This window comes from Electrona antarctica, assembly GCF_951216825.1.
Source record: "Electrona antarctica genome assembly, chromosome: 22".
Classification (NCBI taxonomy): domain Eukaryota; kingdom Metazoa; phylum Chordata; class Actinopteri; order Myctophiformes; family Myctophidae; genus Electrona; species Electrona antarctica.
This window is the reverse complement of record NC_136805.1, coordinates 6500889-6518425: the sequence shown is the minus strand read 5'-3', so window position 1 is coordinate 6518425 and position 17537 is coordinate 6500889. Positions and strand designations below refer to the sequence as shown.

The 17537-nt window shown below is 41.7% G+C and overlaps 2 protein-coding genes across 2 annotated transcripts in view; one reads left to right on the top strand and one right to left on the bottom strand.

The window, feature by feature from the left end:
- The window catches only part of LOC306914807 (kelch-like protein 24), a gene marked incomplete at its 5' end in the record, with an annotated part of 245141 nt that overhangs the window by 157916 nt on the left and 69688 nt on the right, over window positions 1-17537 (top strand). The window lies entirely within an intron of this gene.
- LOC306915829 (protein bicaudal C homolog 1-like) overlaps window positions 16842-17537 on the bottom strand; it is a gene marked incomplete at its 5' end in the record, with an annotated part of 48536 nt that continues 47840 nt past the window's right edge. The window contains 2 exons of the mRNA XM_079493468.1: window positions 16842-17003; window positions 17309-17408. Of these exons, the coding sequence (XP_079349594.1) occupies window positions 16876-17003; window positions 17309-17408 (228 nt within the window). The 3' untranslated portion in view covers window positions 16842-16875. The remainder of the gene's footprint in view (window positions 17004-17308; window positions 17409-17537) is intronic.

Here is a 17537-nt window from a genome sequence, read left to right as displayed (position 1 = left end):
CAAGTAGAAGTCCTCTGGACTGGAGAGAAGTGATGCCTTCAGTGGTGGGTGGTCTAAGCTGCTTGGTTCTCCTTTACATCAGGCAAATAGGGGAAATATGCCCCACCTAAACCAACCTGCTGAGAAAACATCAAACTTGGACTTCACATGGAGAGTAATAGATTCAAGTGAGTTAAACCAAATAGGCTATGGAACCTACATCTATCTATAAATGCATCACGTCTGTCTGTACAGTACGTCTGTCTGTACGTATGTACTGTACTGCTGTAACACGTAACTCGAGAGAACCGTTCGCCCCACAGACTTCAAATTCGACACACGCGTTCCACACCCCCACATGGAGTGCAGTGCCCGGTCTGACCCACTGTTGTCCAGAACCGCCCTGCTCAGGGTCCATATATGGAGCTGGCCTGTTCTGACAACACTGCATATTTGGGAATGCTTGACACAGAACTCCATATATACTAGGAATAAAGGGACAACAACCCAGCCTCTCTCAAACATGTAAGAGGAACTATACTTACTATAGTCTATGGGTACCCAATGTAGCCACCAAATCAGAGTGGGCACCAGACCTCAGAAGAGTGGGCACTAGGGGAAATCCAGGCACCAAAGCCGGAATACTTTGAAGTCTGGTATGCGTATTATTGGAATACAACTACATTCAGATAATTTTTTTCCCTCATCCAACACATTTTCAGACACATTTTTAGTACATTAGTTTGAGGTTAAAGGACAACTTTGGTTCATGTTTTAGGTTTAAGCAAATTGAAACAGAAACTCTTTCAGCTTTTTTGTGTCATAAATATGTTAGTAATAAAGAAGATATTCAAGTAGTTGGCCACATCAAGCTTGTCAGTGTTGAGAGTGTCGTTCGATTTGATGTTTATGGTTAAAAACCATACGTGCCCTCCCCTTCAAGCAGAGCACACTGACTGTCTCTGTATCTTTTCACACTGGAGTATGTTCTAATTTCACTCATACCAGCTTACTCCCCAACTTCGGAGGAGCAGCCACTTCAAGGAAAAAGGGGAAAAGAATAGAAAAAACAATGTTTTATACTGTGTATATATGACTGAAAAGTGAGTTGCAGACAGTTAAACTTGACATTTCCGTCGAAGACTACGCCTATTGGTTGTTTATTTATGTATTTATTTAACGGGGACAATGCACATTAATCAACGTCATTTTTCAATCCATGTAAATGGGCCAGAGTTAGCTATGAGCTAATTTACATCTCTAGTCCCTGAGCAGGCTCTTATAAGTGGTAAAAAGGTATCCATACAATACAAAAACAAGTAAACATAGTACAGGGCACAGAACAATTAGTGAAAAGTGACACCAGTGACAAAGGAAGCTAGTAATAATAAAAGTTACTCATGATTACAGATTTGGTTTGCTTTAAGCCACCTCTTAAGGTTTAATTTGAAGGTAAAATAGTTGGAGGTCTTACTTCAGTAGGGAGATTAAAAACTTTAATAACTTTTCCTCAATTATTTTTTTCAATCATATTTTTTAATGATTTTTACATTTTATGACAAAGGAAAAAAAAAGAAAAAACACAAACAGCTCAGCTCAGACACAAAGGACACAGTTATACACATATACCCATTACCTACATCAAACCAAAAAAATAATACAAAAATACACAAATATGGACACATTCAAAATTAAAGGAAATAAAATAAGATATGCATATATAGACAGCAGGAAATGTGCCTGATGGGTGGTGATCCACCTGAACTGACATAAGGTAGACATGCTCGTTTTCCTCGCGTGTAACAAGGATGTGATCCAGGTCTGAGATGGACGTCTATTCTTTTGCTAAAGCCACTGAAAGCAGGTCAGCCACCCACCCACCCACGGCCACCCGCCCAAAGAAGTCCAGAAGTTGTCCAGGTCCAGCGACATAAACTTGATGTGCCGCAATACGAGCCGCACTATGCCCCGCGCCCTGTTGATGAGCGGGGCGGCGAGGTCCTGCTGTAGGACAGCAAACAGCTTGGGTGTGGCCTGGGACAACACCTCCACCATATGGGTTCTGGTCAGGTCACTGTGGTCCAGGTCCTGCTGTAGGACGGCAGACAGCTGGGACAACACCTCCACCATATGGGTGGTATTTGAATTAAGTGAAATCACTGAATATACCTTTAAAACAACAGCTTGACAACCGATGTGAGCCTTGGGCCACTCTGTAAAGGTACTTGAAATGGTTTATACTAGGCTCAGGCTGTGTTGGTGTGTACGGGACTCTTAAGGGGGAGGAGTCTTGTAGCTGCAGTACGGCCAATCCCTGATTGTCCTAGTGGTTTGGGGGGGGATAGCTGGGGAAGAAAGAAAACAAAGTAAAGTTAAAAAGCTCCCGCTGGACTCCAGCATTTGATAAGACTTAGCCTCTCACTACTAACAATGTAAACGTTAATGTAGTTACAATGACCACACACACACACACAGCGTCATTTTGTCATGCTTGTTGTTTTATGTTGTTTAATTTTTCTGCAGGAGAGATCTTGGAAAGCGCAGCAGCTGGGCGCTTCTTAGGACGGAGACCTCCCTGCCTCAAATATGCAAAAGAACTGTATATAATATAATATAATATAATATAATATAATATAATATAATATAATATAATATAATATAATATAATATAATATAATATAATATAATATAATATAATATAATATTTCTTCTTTACCACTTGCACCATAATATAATATAATATTTCTTCTTTACCACTTGCACCACAGCAAACCTATTCTGGGGAACATTCACCAAAAGTAGCTGATCTACAAGCTCACAAGCTGTCATGATGCTGTGCAGCCTATAATATAGGCCAAAATATACCAAAATATATTATATTTTGGTTCTTTGATTTTATATAGTGCTTAAATTAGTCCTTTAATGCAGACTGATTAAAACAAGGCAACATAAACCCATAATAATTGAATAAGTGTGGAAAACATCATTGGTTTGTGATCAGATTGACTGCTTAATGAACAGTGAAGACATCAGGATTAGGTTAAACCTGGCTGTTAGCCTGGTCCGGAGCAGGTTAAGTCCACAGCATTAGGTTAAACCTGGCTGTTAGCCTGGTCCGGAGCAGGTTAAGGCCACAGCATTAGGTTAAACCTGGCTGTTAACCTGGTCCGGAGCAGGTTAAGTCCACAGCATTAGGTTAAACCTGGCTGTTAGCCTGGACAAAATCTGAGATACAATTGATCACATTTAGAGGAGGAGAAAGGCACGATGAGCTGAGAACACACGAAGTACAGCAACCGCGAGGAGAGAAGGGAGGACATTATACTGCTATTCAGAGTACGTGGCTTGCTTAATGTAAATTGTTCTGGATTAAGAGCTAGTATAGACAGTCCTACCATACAATACTGAGAACTGTGCCGCATTTTCACGATTTTTCAAAAAAATAGCAGACCTACAAGCTCGTAGCACGCCAGTCGTTGGCGCACTACGAGCAGAAATGCCCAGTAGGTCTTCTCACTTGTGCTTACATCTAGGTAAAGTTTTCAAACTCTGCCCGAACCCGACCGGTACCGACCGGGCCGAGCCTTGGGCTTATTATAATTAAAAATAGCAATTCTGTTATTTGTGTAATGTGATTGTGTATATTGTCAATGTATGTTGACAATTAAGCATCATGGAGATGCTAATTTTCCTTTCCAGCTCGATTTGGCACCTGCCCACAGAGCCAAAACTACTAGTAACTGGTGTACTGACCATGGTATGGTACTGTGCTTAACTGAGAATCTAGGTTGTATTGTCAAGAGGAAGGTGTGAGACATAAGACTGAACATTACAAATTAATTTATGGCTGTTATCAAAGCAAACCTGGGCTTCCATAACACATCAACAGTGCCACTGGCTGATCACCTCCATGCCACGCCCCATTGATGAAATTATTTGTTCAAAAGTAGCCCAGACCAAGTATTAACTGCATATGTAACAGATATGTAAATATGCAATACTTTCAAATTTAATGTGAAGTTCACCAAAATAGTTTCCTATGTTTTCCAATATCATGTACACCCAAAAGAGTAAACAGTGACACCGTGTGGTCAGGGGAGGCTTATACATGCTGAGGTGTGGCTTGTCTCTTCACTGTTTGCTGGGCTTTGAAGAGACGGGTATGTTTTGATCTCCACTCCTGGTTAACATTGTCATGTTTTGAAAAATGTTTTGTATTAAATCAATAGCCAAAAACAATGCATTCTTTCGTTTGTTTAAACCCTATATATATATATATATGGTTAAAATAGCCGACCTACAAGATCAGCTATTTTATCAATTTCTGAAAATGTTTACATTATAGTTGGTCTAAAATAGGGACCCCATGGTTCATATGTATGCATTAAGACGTGTCTGTGCCGTGACATGTGAAATCCCACCCGGGTTGTACTTACCGCCGCCTGCTCCTCCTCTGGGTCCTCCATAAAGGCTCTGGAGTGAGAGTGAGAGAGAGAGACAGAGAGATGATCAATCAATCACAGTTCTAATAGGCCTACTTACATCTGAATAGCAAAGCTATTGACACCCCCCAACAACGATGATGGTGGCTACTGCTAATTAGATATTAGCATGTGAGAAATTACAAGTGACCGTAGATACCCAAAGGGCAGACAAGCCCCCACCCCAAAGCAGTGGGTGCTCTGCTGATGGCCACATCTGGCCATCAAACAGGTTTGGTTGGTTGGAGTCACATTAGAGTGGAGGGGGGCTAATGGGGTCGTTGTCGCATACAGTATGAAATGCAGCTGCGTATGGTTTCAGAGAACAAGCTACGCCGCTACCAGCGAAAGCTTTTTAGTGTTTTTGTAGATATGACAACTTTTTCTATAATTTTTGTACAAACTGATGTTTTTAGATATGACAACTTTTTACTATATTTTTTTGAAGTTTAAATTTTTTCTATACTTTTTTGTACAAACTGATGTTTTTCTAAACTTTTGATGTTTACCTTTTTTCTATATTTTTTGTACAAACTTTTTGTACAGCGATATGTGTATGCCATTTGAAATAATTATGTACAGTAAAGGTGGCCTTACACTAGCCGATAATCGGGCATTTTTTGACGCTCGGGGGGTGCCCGACTCAATCGATCTGCTCGGGGCCGCTCAAAGCGCGATCGGGATCGGCCCGATCAACATCAAGAATGTTTGATATTTGCTCTGCCCCGCTCCGATTATCCTGTAGTGTGTGGTGCTATCAGATTTCATATTGAAAAAAATCGGCTAGTGTAAGGCCACCTTTAGTAAGTGAATTCATTTGTTTTATAGCCAATTTATCATGTGATGTCCAGCAGAGGTGTTTTGCACTTGGCCTTTAGCCCGTGCTATTCATTATTATGTCTGCATACTTTGTTGCAGTTTGCCGTCTTGTCAAGAGCAAGTCAATTTCAAGTCCCCTGCGGTGGCAGGGAGACGTCCCTGTCGCTGCTCCACCACCCAGAGATGTTCCGGGAATAACCCACTTAGGCCTGACATCGAACTTTTAAAAATGTCAGTGACATTTGACAGTTTTTTGAAAGATGTTTCTGTATCAGTGTGGTGCTCAATGTTTCATGTCAAGAACCCCAAAAATGACATGTCACAGCACCTGACTGTCGTTCCAGGAACCCCTCAGAAGCAAAGATTTGAGTTAAAAACGTTCGCTCTGAAAGAATATATATATATTCAAAGATTTGTGCCGCATTTTCACGATTTTACAAAAAAATAGCAGACCTACAAGCTCGTAGCGCGCCACTCGTTGGCGCGCTACGAGCAGAAATGCCCAATAGGTCTTCTCACTTGTGCTTACATCTAGGTAAAGTTCTCAAACTCTGCCCGAACCCGACCCGACGTTTTCGGGCCAGGCCCAAAAAAATTTGCCAATTAGTCGGGCCAGGCCGAGCCTTGGACTTTCTTTTTCTTTTAAGAGTGTTATTATAATAAAAAATAGCAATTCTGTTATTTGTGTAATGTGATTGTGTATATGTAGGTATTTATTATGAAGAGGGCTGCGCTAGGCGATTCACTTGTGACAGGAGGAGGACTGGAGGAGGGGGTCGCATCGCACTGACATTTCAGACTCCGAGGCCTCGTACACACATGTCGGACGAACAGGACTTCCATTGGAAAAGCATTGAGCCTGAGGTGGCCATGAAACACAGACAGAACAGATCTTTACATCTAGGTGGTCCATTGCATTTCTTCTAACCAACATACAGGGGCGACCCGGGCGAGTGCCAATTATTCCCAGCATACAGTCCTTTAAGTAAGTAAGTAACCCTCAGCTACACACTCCATCCCCCGTCATCATCTCCCTGTTGATGTTGGTCTAAGGAACCTTTGAATAGAATCTATGTGACCCATTAGAGCAGGGGTGTCAAACTGGTTATGCGGCCCAGGGAGAGGTCCAATGCGGCCCTCGAGATGATTTTCAAAAAGGAAACAAAGCTGCTACTCCCCCTCCCCCACCCGCCCCGCTAATGGCCCTGCTGTAGACTGCTTTGTCTCTGCCCAGGTGCGGAATGTTGTCACTGATGGGCTCGTTAACAGTCTATTCAACTACAAGTTGAGTTGTTGTGGATTATCATGTGATGTCCAGCAGAGAGGTGTTTTGCACTTGGCCTTTAGCCCGTGCTAGTCTAGAAAACAAAGCCAAGTGACTGTGTAAGTCAACCCACGTGAGCTGCAACTGGCTGCGGCCCTCATCAAGTCACCTTTCGCGCAATGTGGCCCTTGCCCCAAAATGAGTTTGACACCCCTGCATTAGAGGGATAGTTTTCTAAATTGTACGGGTCTGTCATAGATAATACATTTACCTGTCAGGATCCTCAGTGGTGGGAGGGTCGTTGGTGCAGGGAGGGTCATTGGGGTCATAAAACTAAGAGTAAAAATATTGACAATTTCGTCAACAAATAAAAAACTAGACTAAAATGTTAGAGGGACTAGTGGAGAAGAGATCCAGTAGCACTAAAAGTCAGTAATTTGATGTTTGGTTGCGCTCGGGTGTTGCGTTCTGAATATAGCAGATCTACAAGCTTGTGAGCTTGTAGATCGGCTATTTTCAGCATGCATGTGTACAATCTGCCATTGCGATGCCATCAAGACCATTCTAAAATCTTATGGTATTATTTAGTCAACTAACTGTGACTAAAACTCAAAGGAATTTTATTCAAAAGACTGACTAAAACTACATCAGAATTTGGTGTCAAAATCAACACTGTTAAATACCTGAATTTTGGCCATCCACAATCATATCCCCCGAACCGACTTTGGGCTTTCGGCGAGTGCCTCCAGGCACATTGCCACTATTGTGGGTCTTGCCTGTGTACGTTAAAGAAAAACAAGACGAAAGGAATACACAAGTGCAAATGGGTTATCATCATTCAGAGTAATGAGTCGAACGTGCAGATCCATGTGTTTCATTGCAACACACTCTCACCCCCTACTCGTCCTTTTTTGAAGATCTGTCAGTACCCCCTATGCTTCAAATTATGATGCCTTTGGTTCCTCCAGCCGCTTCATTTTTAGACGCTTCACAGTCTGACGCGTCCATAGCAATGGTGAACACAGTACGCATGCGCGAAACAACTAATCCAATTCGTATTGAAACGTAATGAAATTAAATTACATTAAAATAGGATTTGTCTCACATCCAACTAGAAAATATAAGTTCTGTTAAATGTAGGTCCATTAAGATTTGTATTTGTGGAGAATAGGATAAAAAAGACAATATTTATTATGAGAGCAGTCGTGATGCATTCTGGGTAATGATTTGTACTGGCTGGCTTGATATTAAATATAAAATAATGTTATACAGTAATTTGTGACGCAACCCTCATCTCTTCACTCTGTGTAAAAAATAACATGATTTTACACTTCCAAATGGTGTGCAATGCATGCGCAAAAGTTATATTTTGAGTGGATAAAGTACCAAAACATTATTTTATTTTATTGTTTGATGAATGACGTCAGTCACGTCAGTCACGTGACTATCTGTCAAAACAAAACAGTGTAAATACGATATTTATAGATGATTTCAGCATCGAAACGCATTTGGATAACACTTTCTGTGTGGCTTGCTGGCTGGCTGGCTGGCTGGGTCTGAGCACGAAAACAGCGTGGTTGTTTATCACCACCTGTGCGCAACCAAACGCAAACACAAACACACATGCACATATTAACTGTATATATGATGATTTCGGGTGTGCCAGTACAGTACAGTACAGTACAACTAAGGTCACTAAGGTCTCACTCTTGGTATTTTCTGAAACTTGGCAGCCCTGTAGAACCAGTTAGAACCCGTTTGTTGTTGGTCAAATGAAAATTATGCATGGATAATGAATGGCTTACTCCCCTCCATTGTTCTGGACATTCGATTCCAAGTACAGTACTTGAAATTCCAAGGTGTTCCATTCATCCATTACTGAAATGAGTTGTTGTTGTACTACCATTATGTTAAACTTGGGCCACAGCCATATGCACTCATGTTTAATGGAGTTGAAACAACAGATGTTCAGGAGGAGGAGAAACGCACATTGGCCCTGCCTTCATGCCACTCTCCGCCCTCTACGTCAATTTACCTGTCCCCATTTATACCTGCCCAGTACCACCAATAATCCTCCATGTTTTCGCCCGCCTCGCTGCGTCGCACACTAGCCGCCTTCCCACAGGCTTCTCGCAACCCACCCCCACCCCTTCACCTCCACAGCAGCTTCTCTCCCCGCTCCCCCCAAAGGAGCTTTTCGGCACTAGAACCACTACATTCACCTTGCCAAAAGTGGATCAAACGATTAAAAACAAAACTCTCTCTCCTCTCCTTCTCAGGTTCCTGCTGGGGGATATCGTCCATGCGCACCGTAAGACGAACGCCTTACGACGAACGCCACACGACTAGTGCCATACGACCTCCTCCCCAAAGACTCCAGGGTCGGCGACCCCCCCCCCCCCCGGAACCTACACATCTGCATTCATTCATCCTTCCTCCATCCCTCCATTTCCTCACTGTCAATAAATCCCTTAAACCTCCCAATGGTGTGTTTATTCCGACTAGTGAACATAATGTTATCCAGTAACATTCGTTTTTGCATGTCATGGTATGGAGTTGCTTATTTCATTGTTTAAAAAACGTTAGAGTTAAAGATTTAGCTGGGGACCTGGAGCCTGTGAAATCTTTCACAGACTTACAGTGCCACCAACAGGTGGATTTTTGAAAATGACTCAAATCATGAAGGCAGCGCAATTTACGTGGAATCTTTCACAGACTTTCATACTAGTCTACTACTACTAGCCATATGCACTCATGTTTATGTTGCATGTCATGGTAGGCCTACCTGCAATTTTGTTGTTCTACTATTCTGCTATGTCTGCCTAAAAGTACAGTACTTGAAACCTGAATGCTTCATTGACAGACCTTAAAAGTACAATAAAGGTGAAACACAGAGGCCCATAGAAAAAATAATGTGGGGAGAATAGGCTACAGACATGACTTCATGAAATATGAATATTTGTATTTCACTTCAATATATAAATGATGATATATGACTTGACTCACACATTACTATTTACACTGCAATACATACGCATCAATACAAGCACCACGTTATACTATACTCTACTATAATTAATTTAATGAACATTATTAGTTTCATTAATTTGCTGTACATATTATAATGCCTTCATATTTCGTCTTCCATGTGAGAAAATGTTCCTTTTATATAAAGTAAATCTGACTGTGATCTTTATTATTTTTATTATTTCACAATGTATTATTTAGAAACAACTACAACGTATTTTGTTTCAGATGAATAATAATAATAATAATAATAATAATACAATTTTATTTGTATAGCACCTTTCATGACATGAAATGCAGCTCAAAGTGCTTTACACAAAAAAAGAAAAGAAAGGCAGGGCATAAACAATACAGTGAGGACATGAATAACATTTTTTTTAAAAGACAAATAAATCAATTAAAAGCAAGGGTGTAGAAGTGGGTCTTGAGCTGAGCTTTAAAAATGTCTACAGAGGCTGCCTGTCGAAGGTACAGTGGGAGTTTGTTCCACGCCGTCGGCCCGTAGAAGCAAAAAGCTGCTTCCCTGTATATTTTAGTTGCCATTGTTTAAGGCAAAGCGAGCAGGCCAGCAGTGGAAGACCTTAGGGGGCGGTTTGGGACATATTTCGGCAGGCAGTCATGTAGGTAGGAAGGTGCGAGACCATTGAGACCATTGAGACCATGCGAGACCATTGAGTATGCAACAGGGGGCAAATACCCCCCACTCCCCCCACCAACAACTCACACCTTGGTAAAGGGGTTACCTGATTGGTCAGAGAGGACCCTAAGTACCCTGACTAGACCCCATATATACACGGGGACAGTGTACTCTTCAGAGCAGATCATCTGAATCTAGAGAAAGCAGCAGGACTCAACGGACACACGATGCCTACATTAATGACCAGGAGACAACCGCAGAGCAAAGGACTAAAACTCAAAGTAGGAAGTCTGAAAAAGCACCGCTTTGAACCATACCAGTGCTCTTCAAGGACATCATGTACAGGTAAGGATCAATGACCAAATGAGGAAAAAAGACTTGTATTAGTATGGTCTGAGTCACCTATAGTAAATATATACCATAGATGTCTCTATAGCATATTCTGTCAAAATGCTAATAGATATTTATGGCATTTTATTAGATTCAAAGTGAGGATACTTGAGCTAATTAATCACTAACTGTGGATTCAAAATGTCTCTTTCATAATCTCTGTAGTCCCTGAATCAGCAGTGATAATAGATATAATGATTTAGATATAATGATAAGGAATTATGCAGCTATAGTTAAACAAAAAGTGGAGATATATATGTCAGATATATCCAAGATGCCAATGGAATGTCATGGTACTTATTGGTTATTTTGTATCATAATCCAATTGACTCTAAATTCTCTGTCTCTCTCCTCTCTCTTTAGGTGGTTCCATGGACAAAGCCATCCGACACTCCAACATATCCAGCTCTGAACCAGAGTGGGACACAGATGAGCCGGACGTGTTCATCTCTGAAGATGTCCCGTCCGCAGCGGTCTACATTGACATCTTGAACACCAACTCCCCCGTGATCTTTGACTACACCGCCGAGCAGGGCCTGTTCAAGTTTATCGTCCCTTCCCCGGCGGCTTACGTCGACATCCTGACCACGTCTGCCCCCCAACACCACGCCATCGTGTCCTGCTCAGATGTCCCTAATTCCCCAACTCCCCAATTCCCCCACCCTAGAGCAACCACGCCACTGACCAAAGTGACCACCAGCTCCTCCTCCCAAGACTCTGATGGTCCAGGGTTGGATTCAGAGAGTTGCATAGCCGAGCAGGACATGCTGGATTGGGGCCAGTACATCGTCATGAGCTTCATGGAGGAAGGGAGCTACGGGATGGTGGCCAAAGCCATCAACACGCGTACATGTGACATGGTGGCCATCAAGATAATAAAGAAACGCAAGAATTACGACCAAGTGGCAGAACACGAGGTAAGGCATTGCTTTGGGGACTTTTCAAAAAAATGTGTGTGCATCATTTGTTATATGACGCCGTGTCTAAATCTGTCTTCTTGTATTCCCAGATGGCCATGTTGCAAAAGCTGAGAGTCCTGGACCCTGACACGTGTGGAATAGTGAGATTTCACGACAGCTTTGTCCACAACGGATTGAGATGCCTGGTGTTTGAGTCTCTGGATGTCGATATCCTGGAATTCTTGAACCGAAGAGATTCTCGTCTGTCCATGACGGAGATGAGACCCATCGTCCAGCAGGTATGAGTTTTAAATGAGAAGTGATGACAACAATATTGAGTTAAATTTCACAACTCCTTTGCTGCAGTGCACATATTAATCATGCTCTTTATTCTTGTCTTGCAGCTTGCCGTTACACTCCAGGCCCTGAAGGGAATCGGTCTGATCCATGCAGACATCAAATTGGAGAACATCATGCTGGTGAACCAAGGAGAAGAACCCCTCAGATTCAAACTCATTGACTTTGGTCTGGCCGTTCCTGTCTCTGAGACCAAGCGACGGGCCATCGAGCCCATTCTGGAGTACAGGTGAGTTCTACTCTTGGACAATGGCTTAAATTAATGTGTTTTACTGTTTGACTGCATTTGACAAGATAGTTATTGCATTGCTATAAAACTTTATTTTCTTTTACAACCCACAGAGCACCAGAAGTATTCCTGGGCCTCCCACTCACAGAGGCCCTTGACATGTGGTCACTGGGCTGTGTCATGGCTAACGTGATGCTGAACGAGGAATTAATCAGCGGCGACACCGAATACGATGTGGTGAGTAATCTATTGATGAAACATTTAAAACAGAATGCTTTCAGACTCTACTCTGAACAAACACTGTAGTTACACGTTCTTCTTATGAGCTGGGAGTTTACTTAAGACTGAATTGTTGAATATCCTCTGTTTTTTTTTCTTTCTGCAGCTTCAATCCATCTTCTCGATGCTTGGTATGCCAGCACAATCTCTCTTGGATGCCGGACTAAAAACCTGCAACTATTTCATCCCAGAGAACAATATGTGGAGATTTAAGGTATCCCCCCCCCCCACAAACACACACACACTTGGTGTAATAACTTCCTCTCTTATATTCAAGTATCCTTGCTCATATTAATTCAAATCACTGAAACTAACTTTTGTTTTGTTTTGTTTTGATATAGAAACCAGAGGAGTATTACGTAGGGGGAGAGAAGAGGAGAGGAGAGAGAAGAGAAGAGGATGAAGACGAGGATGAGGATGATGAGAGCTCACTGGAAGAGGATGAAGACGAGGATGAGGATGATGAGAGCTCACTGGAAGAGGCGTTCGACTTCGACGATGCCGACAAAACGTCTTGTGACGTCTTCATGGACCTGTTGAAACGGATGCTTCACCTGGATCCAGAGGAGAGGATAACACCTGAGCTGGTGTTATCCCATCCCTTCATCACCACCAAGCCATTTTTTTCATGATGGGTTCTCAGATTGAGTCCCACCAAACCACCTCGTAGCAAGTTCACAAATAGTGTGGGATCTTGAGGTGGTGTTTTTTTTTTGTGTGTGAAATAAAATTGGAAATGCTTCTTTTGCAAGAACGCACAACAGACTCAATGCATAGATTACACTCCCCTGCTGTTGCACTGCATGGTACTGTCACTTATGTCTGTTAAGAGACTGAATCTGTGTCTGCTGCTGGAAATGTTTGACTACTTGCAAAAGAAGCATTTCCAATTTTATTTATTATTCCCATGCACATTATGTATCTTAGACATTTTATATTAGACATTGTGTTACGTTCACATCATAACATTGTATTACATTTATTTTAGCAGGTGCCACTAAAGTCCTTGTTGCTTCCCAATTACATGCATTTTTTTGCTGCTATTATTGAAGTAGCGTTGTGTATATATATTTTTGTTCAACTTTTTTTCTTCTAGTATTGAAAAAGCGTTTTTCTTCTAGTATTGAAGAAGCGTTGTATATATTTTTGTTCAACTTTTTTTCTTCTAGTATTGAAGAAGCGTTTTTCTTCTAGTATTGAAGAAGCGTATATATTTTTGTTCAACTCTTTTTCTTCTAGTATTGAAGAAGCGTTTTTCTTCTAGTATTGAAGAAGCGTTGTATATATTTTTGTTCAACTTTTTTTCTTCTAGTATTGAAGAAGCGTTTTTCTTCTAGTATTGAAGAAGCGTATATATTTTTGTTCAACTCTTTTTCTTCTAGTATTGAAGAAGCGTTTTTCTTCTAGTATTGAAGAAGCGTATATATTTTTTTTGTTCAACAATTTTTTAAAGTGGCATCTGTATATATTATTTCTCTCAAATAAATGGTTACATTCCTACAGTTGATCTGTTGTTGTTGTTCTTGTTGTAGTAACGAGTCTACGACCCATCACACTCAAACAAAAGAGGCTGACAACACAGCCCCCTCCACTCTCAACTAGACACATACCCCCCCCTCTCTCTCTGTTTAAAAGTACAGGAAAAATCTCAAAGTACATGTACAAATATAGTACAGGTAAAAATCTCTCTCTCTCTCTGTTTAAAAGTAGGCTACTATTGTGAATCAGTGGACCATGACAGCTTAAACACAACTCTTCTTTACTTTCAAAACTCAGAGTCAATAATAAGGAAAAGCAACATCATCACACATCATGTTGTATGTCAAGACTGAAGTAGTCGATGAAATGAAATGAAATGATTACTATATTTACCCAGGGTATCTGGGCTAAGCTCAAGAACTTGTTTCCAGCCAGGCCCTGCTCATAGAACACATTTCATCGTAGTGGTTCAATGCCTTGTTCAAGGGCACTTCAGCGGTGGTAATTTTAAAGTGTCGGACAGCTGATTCTAACTGGCGACCTTCCGGTATCAAGACCGCTCCGCTATCCGTTCGGCCACCGATCCCAGATAATCCCCCCCAATCATCACAAACAACACAGGAATATGCAAGAGCGCAGCACAATCAAACAGCTGTCAGTGAGACATAACAGCTACATGTAAAACTATCTCTCTCTCTTTGTTGGGGCGACTTCTCCGGACTTTTGGGGGAGTTGGAAAAGGGGCGAGCCGTCTCGTATTCCACCTGCTTAAGCACCCAGATTAGCTTTTCAATGCCTGATCTTCATGTGTACAAGGGGACAGGCAACGCGGTCCACCACCCCCCGCCCCGGACAGACAGGAAAACAGACGTGTTAAGGTGTCAGACTTGGATGGTTAGAACAGCGCGATTACATACAAAGTCAATGCAAGCGAGAATTGCGCGAACGGGCGCGACCTGATGCGGCACAAACGGGACGAACCGAGGCGAATATATATTCAGATCCAATTCCTCATGGGGGCCGAGATCCCTGGTCCAATTCCTCATGGGGGCCCTGGCCCCCCGGCCCCCACAGACTCTACGTCGTTGCTGTAGCGTACCTGCAAACAGTTCAACCTGCAAAGTGAATTCAGACTGAGTAGCCGCCCTAATCTAGTAAGAGAGTGGCGACACTAGTGTTGACTCCCATTGTAACAATGGAATGCGGAAGTGCTCATTATATCTCAATGGGATAGTTCCAGCCATAGGAGCAATGTTTGGAACTATAGCCCATAGGCACCCGCTTTGCGGTGAGATCAAAGCGTGTCGCTACTCTCCTACTCTACACTCTGAGTGAATTGATCCCACACTTTGTTTTTCAATCAAGACTGATCATCTGCACTCTGCACCACACACACGTCACGCACGCACACTCCTGTGATAGTAGCCTAGAAATTAGATGGCTAGTGGTGAAACTTTTTATATTTAATTACATTATAATAAATAAAATAAAAGTTATGTTTTTTTTAGCGATACCATGATATAAACATAGCCCATACCATATCTATTTTCATTTTGCTTGGGTAGAAATAATTAATAATGCTAAAAAATAAATGTTTTGGACATTCATCATTCAGCAATGATGTGAGGCTTCATACATTTTTTCAATAGTGCATAATGAGACGATTTACATATTTGAATACATTGTCTATTTTAAAACCAGTATGGACACAATGGATGTTTAATAGCAGACATTGTATTGAACTGTACTTTACTGTGCTTGTCTTTGGAAACTAAGTATTCATTGAATACTAATAGTTCAATCCAAAACCATGGACTGTTTTGATAGAATCCATCATCTTCAGACACATGTAGTGTCTGCTGATGGACACTAGATGGGGTCCAAACAGCAGCTGATGTACACAGTGTTCCATCACTACAGTTCACACAACTTCACAACTTTTGAGGGGCGCCAGCCCCGCCCCCTCCTATAGGCCTACACATGTTTAATGTTTGTCTTTAGTTCAATGTTTGATTTGTAAACGAATGAAGTTTACAATGAAGGCCGGGGAAATGTACGTCATGTGTCATTTCACGTCGTATTGTCTCTTTATTGTTAATGGTGTTTAAGGTTTGCGTTATACACATATGGAACACATGATTGAACCATGGCAAATATTAACCAATTCATCATGTAGAAGACAAAAATAAAATGCCGTTTTCTGCCGGTTGTATAGTTCAGGAGCTATGTTGATCTAAAGATTTTCATTTTCATAGCCGAAAATCCAGGACGGACACAACATAATGATTTAAAAAAAACATATATGGGACAATAATTAGCTCTGGGAACATCAAAATCATCAACTAGACAAAAGGATTATAAAAAGTTATAGGTTAGAAAAATATATCTTTCGGGTGCATGGGACCCCAAGAATCTCCTCCTCTCCATGGAATTTGGCATCATCATGTCTAACTGCATTGCTCCACAGTTACATTGATCTTCCCTGGTAATATCTTCAGAGGGACAGTATCATCATCCGTGAAAATGAATGGAAAGAGTACGTGTATCAGTGACGATATTAAAACGGTTGGAAACCACTGATCTAGTCTATAGAGCGTCGCAGTCCCGCCCCCTACCATGGACCAGGAAATGAATCCCAATGCATTTTTCCCATAGACATTTGCAAAAGTATTTATTTAAAGACGGTTACGCCGCGGACAAAGCCAACTCGAGTCGTGACAACTCATGACAACACAAACAATATTTTGGACCAAACAAATAATTACAAAGAAGAAAAACAACAAAAAAGTGTTGTAACCTGCCGTTTTTTTCTTCTTTCTAATTATTTTTTCGGCCCCAAAAATTTTGTTTGTTGTCATGATTTGTCACGACTCGAGTTGGCTTTGTCCGCGGCGTAAACGTCTTTAAATAAATACTTTCTGAAATGTCTATGAGGAAAATGAACGGAGAATCATTTCCTGGTCCATGGTAAGGGGCGGGACTGCGACGCTCTATTAGCAGGAGTGAGCTGTCCATCAGATGATTGACAGCTGAGGTCACCAACGGCAGCTCTGAGCAGCAGCCTCCACGTCCAGGATTGGAGGAAGTCTCCCACTGGCCCCGCCCTCCAGGTAGGCGGGCTTCATGGTGGGCGTGTCCGAGCTCCGCCTCCTCTGCTTCAGGTCTGCGTCCACAGATTTAATGTTGACAAATATTACAAACGTACAAATATTGACAAACAATATCTGGTTTTACTTTGTTATAGTTGGTTTACTAAACGGACTAACTATTTCTCTTTTCCTTGTTATTTCTGGTTGAGGCTTCACAGTTGAAGACCTTTACAGTGAAATGGCTTTTTTTCTCATTTTATTTTGAAGTTTCAGTCCACAACGGTGTTTCAACCAATCAGAAGTTTCCATCCACTCAGGCTATGGAATGCTGGAACTTCACAACATTATGACATCATTGTTATGACATCATCATTCTTACCATATATGGCCAGCAGCATCTTGCGTCTGGCTCCAAACGTGGCCACACCCACTTCCTTCAGGTCTTCGTCAGACAGAGTGAGAAACGTCTGGAAGTCAATCTGACACGCACGCACGCACACACCACACACACACACACACACACACACACACACACACACACACACACACACACACACACACACACACACACACACACACACACACACACACAGTCATTATGACATCAC